The sequence below is a fragment of the Carcharodon carcharias genome, chromosome 18 (genome assembly GCF_017639515.1).
Source record: "Carcharodon carcharias isolate sCarCar2 chromosome 18, sCarCar2.pri, whole genome shotgun sequence".
Classification (NCBI taxonomy): Eukaryota; Metazoa; Chordata; class Chondrichthyes; order Lamniformes; family Lamnidae; genus Carcharodon; species Carcharodon carcharias.
The window spans coordinates 55,446,074-55,452,073 of record NC_054484.1 but is presented as its reverse complement, the minus strand read 5'-3'; the positions used below and the strand labels follow the sequence as shown (position 1 = coordinate 55,452,073).

The 6,000-nt window shown below is 42.8% G+C and overlaps 1 protein-coding gene across 1 annotated transcript in view; it reads left to right on the top strand.

The window, feature by feature from the left end:
- The first annotated feature begins 570 nt into the window (after positions 1–570).
- il1rapl1b (interleukin 1 receptor accessory protein-like 1b) overlaps positions 571–6,000 on the top strand; it is an 826,675-nt gene continuing 821,245 nt past the window's right edge. Inside the window, exons 1-2 of the mRNA XM_041210892.1 lie at positions 571–598; positions 1,359–1,638. Coding sequence (XP_041066826.1) covers positions 571–598; positions 1,359–1,638 — 308 coding nt within the window. The remainder of the gene's footprint in view (positions 599–1,358; positions 1,639–6,000) is intronic.

Sequence of the window (6,000 nt, the reverse complement as noted above, 5' to 3'; positions counted from 1 at the left end):
AGAATGATCCTTTGAATGCGGAGGCTGGTGGGGTGAAAAATGAGGACAATCATGGTTCTGGGAGGGAGGGGAAAGTGTGAGGGCAGAGGTGCGGGAGATGACTCAGATTCGTTTGAGGGTCCGGTCAATCACAGCTGTGGGGGGTGGGGGGGGGGTGGGGTGGCGGAGCCTTGGCTCAGGAAAAAGGAAGACATATCAGAAGAGCAGTTTTGGAAGGTGGCACCTTCAGAACAGATGCACTGGGACAGAGAAACTGGGAGAAACAAATGGGGTTCTTACAGGAAGCAGGGTTTGAGCAGCTGTCGTCGAGGCAGCTGTGGGAGTCGGTGGGCTTGTAATGAATATTGACAGACAGTCGATCACCGGAAATAGAGACAAAGAAGTCAAGAAAGGGAAGCAAAGGGCTGGACCATGTGAAGGGGTGGAAATTGAAAGCAAACTGGATAAATTTTTCCAGGTCCAGGTAAGAGCATGAAGCAGCATTGATATAGTTATTGATACTGGACAAAAAATTGTGGGAGGGGGCCTGAGTAGGTCTGGAACAAGGAATATTCCATGTACCCCACAAAAATGATGGACATAACTGGGGCTCCTGTGGGTACCCATAGCCACACCTTTTATTTGGAGGAAGTGAGACAAGTTAAAAGAGAAATCGTTCAATGAGAGAACAAGTTCAGCCAGGTGGAGGAGTGTGAATTGAAATGCAATAATTGGTTTCTAAAAATTAATAAAATTCATCATGTTTTTATATTTTCTCTGTCTGATGTTCTGAAAAATACTTTAATTGATTAACAGCAAGCATTATTTGTTAGAAGCTGCATAAAACTCAACTGATTCAGTAATGACCTTCAGGGAAGAAAATCTGCCATCCTTACCCAGTCTGGCCAATATGTGACTCTAGTCACATACAATGTGGTTGACTCTTACGTGCCCTCTGAAGTGGCCTAGCAAGCTGTTTGCTCAAGGCAGCAAGGGATGGGAAATAAATGGCAGCTTTGCCAGTGACACACACATCCCAAGAATGAATACCTTTTAAAAAGGAAAATGACGTGAAATAATGTTCTTAACCCTTTACTAGCTGTAGAGTTATTCCGTTATAAGGTAAAGAAGGGCTTAACATTTCTCTACTGCTTAGATTAAAACTGTGAACTGCGATTGGTAACAGCAGGGCCACTCAGTGCCCCAAGATAGCTTTATTTTACCATCATGATACAGAGTTACATAATATTTACTTTTTATATACATAGCATAAATTTACATCATATTTGAGTTATATTTTAGCTAAGTGCATGTGAATTTGAAAAAATAAGCCATGTTAATTGCAATGTATGCTTAAATTTATATTTTCTTTATTTCAGCTGATGGCTGCACAGATTGGTCTGTGGACTACAAGAAGTATCAAGTTCTACTGGGGGAACCAGTGCGAGTGAAATGTGCATTATTTTATGGATACATCAGGGCAAACTACACCATAGCTCAGAGTTCAGGACTTAGCTTGATGTGGTACAAAAGTAGCGGTCATGGGGACTTTGAAGAGCCGATACCATTTGATGGAATTAGAATGAGCAAAGAAGAGGACTCCATTTGGTTTCGTCCAACAGAACTGCAGGATGGTGGATTGTTTTCCTGTGTACTGAGGTATGATATTCCTTCACTGCATAATATATTAAGAAAGATAAATGTAGGAATCCTAATTCACAAAGTTCATGTAGGAATGATTAACAAGCTTGTGCTTAGAGGGACAACTGCACAATGGTAATATTACTGGATTAGTCTTCCAGAGGGCCAGATGAACACTGCGGAGACGTGACTTCAATTCCCAACATGGCAACTATGGAATTTAAGTGGTAGTGTGGCTGAGTGGTCTAAGGTGTTGCATCCAGGCTGCAGCACCTGAGGAGGCATGGGCTCCAATTCCACTGTTGTCTATAACACTATGACTGTACTGTTTTCCTGCGTGTTAGAGTTCTCCAGGTAGTAATCCAATAAAATAAGCAGTTACAGCCTACTTGAAAGTGTAGATGCAACAATATACCAAGAGCATGTAAGTTGTTTATGGGATGGTGTTGTGGTAGCGTCGCTACCTCTGGGCCAGGTGCTTCAAGTTCAAGTCTCACTTCAGGATTTGATGATTGTAGAAGATGCGTTCATTATATGGCCAAACAGGTTGATTATTAGCCTGTAAATTCTTCTAATATGCCTGATGGCAGATGTTAAAGCGAGAGTTTCCTGGTCAGCCATACTGCAGAAGTCAAATCACTACAGCACTTTGCCCAGCATTATCATGGACCACTCCAATGGAAGTCCATGGTTGCCAAATCCCTGTAAGGGTGTAGTACCTGAGGGAATAGGAAGATGATTATGGGCAATATTTTTTGGATGGTGGAGTTTCCTACCCCACTGCCTGCAGAATCGGCCGGGAATACATCCCTGCTGATACTGGCTGCCCTGCAGTCATTTAACATTCAATGGGGCATGAATTGGCTAAGGGTGAGACTTCCACCTCCATCTGGGGAGGAAGATCCACCTTAGAGAGCTGTAAGCCAATTGACTGGCTCGCAGCTCCATAGTCCCAGCAGCACCAGGTTCGAGCATTGGCCACTGTTGGGACTACAGTCAATCCCACAGAAAAGGGGCTAATAGAGCCACTTAAGAGCCTCAATAGGCCCAAGTGCGGGTGGGGCACCTGACACCTCCAGCACCCCCTGGAAAATGGGAGACAGGTTGGGGGTGGACGAGAAGGCAGTGGACAGGCCACACACTGCATTTTACGAGCATCTCCACCTTCAAAACTGCCTGCAGGGACTGGAAAACACTGCTGTGTTTACCTTAGTGTTTTAAGAAAATATAAATTGCTACATGATAAAAGACTAAATGCCGTCTAGTTTGCCTTTTACCATCTGTGTAGTCGTATGCATAATAAGAACTGAACTGCTGACAAATCATAGCAGTAAATGCTTTACAACATGATAACATGCTTACAAGTGCTGTTCAGATTTTGTTAACATTTTTCAATATATTTATTGAAAGTAACTCTGGTCTTTGGAGGCCAACTTTAAAAAAAGTACTGTAAGGCTGTAGCTAGCATCAAGAAATGTCACTCAGGTGTTTCATGGACAAAAAACACTGTGTGGATATGACTAAGAATAAGTCAACTAAATTGCCTGTCAAAGGAATGGTTATTCTAAACTACTCTGCAGTGATTTTCCCTCAGTTATTTTTTTGCCTGACAGTTTATAATGATCCATGTTTGGTGTTTATCACTTGTTACCATAGCAATGAAATTCAAATATTCACTGAGCAGGTTCTACATTTTGCAACGGCCATTTGTTTCTGGTAGTAGTGAATGGACAGACTGCTGGGAGATATAATTGTCACCTCACAATGAACAATAAATATTCTTTGGCATGTATATCTTCCAATAACCACAGGACGACATAGCTGAAGAAACATCCTGTTGATATTAGAAACCTGTAGTCTGGTAAACTGTGAAGTTATTTGACTGCAGTAAGACAGGTAACTGGCATTAAGCCATTTCTACCAAGGTGTGACCAGCATAGGTGAAAAATCAATTGGTGGACATTCTGTTTATTGATCCCCTTAACCACCTATTGACTTTCTATATCATGCTAGGCAGCATCTTAAACAAGTGAAAAATTGATTGATTAGTGGGAAATCAATATTATCATTGTTGGCAGATGAAAAACCAGTAGTTCCAATATTCTTGGTTACCACCACCAGAACTGAGGGGGATTTTGTTTTCGTGCTGTTGTTGATGAATCTACACAATATAATTTAAACAAGGTCAAATCATGAAGCAAATTAAATTGAAGAATTAGCTATCTTTGAATAAATGTTCAATGTACCTTTCTAAGGAAACGCATGTAAATTTATTGGCCACAAAATTTGTCTCCTTAGAGTCTGATTTTTTTGGCATGTTTTGGCTCTAAAATTGCATTTGTAATATGCACGCACACTTCTGGCGCAAGCCACATCAGGTGCTGTTTTGGCGAGGGTGGCAAGGCACGCAGGAAACATCTGTTGGAAGTAGGCATATTGTGGTGTCAATCAAGTTATGTTCTGTTGAAGGGTCATGAGGACTCGAAAAGTCAACTTTGCTCTTCTCCGCCGATGCTGCCAGACCTGCTGAGTTTTTCCAGGTATTTCTGTTTGTGATTAAGATATAATGCTGATTTAGTGCCAGCACTGTCATTTTGGAGATCAACACTCTAACCATCTCTTAAACACACATAACTGAATACATATTCAGCAACAGGAAGGGCACTTCCCATCTACCCTACCAGCCCTTGCCTCCATCTCACCCGTGCTATTTAAAGGGATCATCAGCTACTTACCAATTGGTTGTTGCTCCATTTCCACTGGCACTTGCTGCTATTATAGAAGTGTTTGGTTGTTTCTTTAAAATTGCTGAAGCCTACAGGGAATGGTGTGGTATGAACGAGAAGATTTTGCCCTGACGTTGCAGGCTTCTGCATAAAGCACTTGTTCCCAGATATGGGTGAAGTAGCATGCATTCCTCTTGATCTGAAGCATATTAGGGTGAATGAACAGAGATGACACAGAAGAGGCTAAGCTGCTGGAAGAGATGGGTGAAGGGTTTGCAGCAGGAGGTCAGATGTGACCAGGGTGTTAAGGTATCAATTATCTTACCAGAACCTCAGAGAGGAGCAGTGTGTCAAATGTCTGTGATTTAGTAAGGGTGTCTTCACTGAGATCTGCCACCTGCTGCAGCTACAACTGCAACCTCAGAGCAGGATGAGGATGATATTCCCAGTGTCTGTGGACATGAGCTTACAGTGGCCTCCTTCCAGGCTGGAGCAGGTGATATTTGCAACATCTCCCACTACATTTCACTCTCACTTGCCAAGGTGAGCATGTGACTTGGTGTGGATTGCAGATTCCCCATGGACTGCATGCACATCTGTTTCTGGATACTGCATGTGGGAACTGCAACTCTGAAATGTAAGATCCAGTTGGTGTGCATATCATGTAAATCAATGTCTGGCAGCAGTCATAGTGCCTTCATTCTGCGCCAATCTGCTGTGTCATTGCATTTGAGTCACCATGACAAACCAGATGATGGCTGCTGGGTGACAAGGACTGTCCTTTGCTGACATGCCTACGTAGTTGTAGTGTACAACCCGCACATGGGAAACATACATATAACGAAAGCTGTGCTGTCAAAGAAAATGTGATTAAGTAGACCATTGGAGTGCATAAAAAAAGCTTTCACTACCTAGACTTCTCTGAAGGAGCCCTGGAGTTTTCGGTTCATCATGGTCTGTTGCAAGCTGCACAACCTCGACATAATGAGGACACAGCCCTTAGCAACAGCTATATATTGACCAACTAAGGAAAATGAGCTGGAAGGATAGGGGAAACCAGCATAGTTCCTTTCTGGTAAGGGTGCTGGCAATCGACTTATCTGGCTGTGATACCAGTAAACCAATCCCCAATTCCCCATCATCAACAGTACTACACCTTATCTTCCCTTTGTTACTGACTATTATAGTATCTGCTAGACTAAAATGTAAAAATACATTTTTAAAAATTCCAAATCTATTTTATAAGGAAAATCATCCAATATTCCATACATGTCAACTAATCAGCCCTATGCATCCCCTTTGTGCCTTTTTTAGCATGTGACTTTGCTTGTTCTAGTGAAGTTCTATCCCAGTGACTGGAGCATGCTATGAAGGCTGCTGACTTCAGTCTGGCAAGCTGCAGATAACCTTCCAGGATGACCTCGTGGCACTCTGGCTCGAGTAAGCCTGGCTTTGGATTGCAGTATCTCAGGATGAGCAGCAGCAGTGTGTGCTGGCCAACAGCAAGAGCTTTGGCAGAGTAGCTGTGATGGGAATACAAATGCTGCCATCCTGAGAGAGGAAGCCGCTACTGCTTCCCCACGGCAGTGCCTCAGCAATCCTAGCAATGTGTTGGAGGACAGATTGACAAATTGCTGTGAGACCCTGTTAGCTG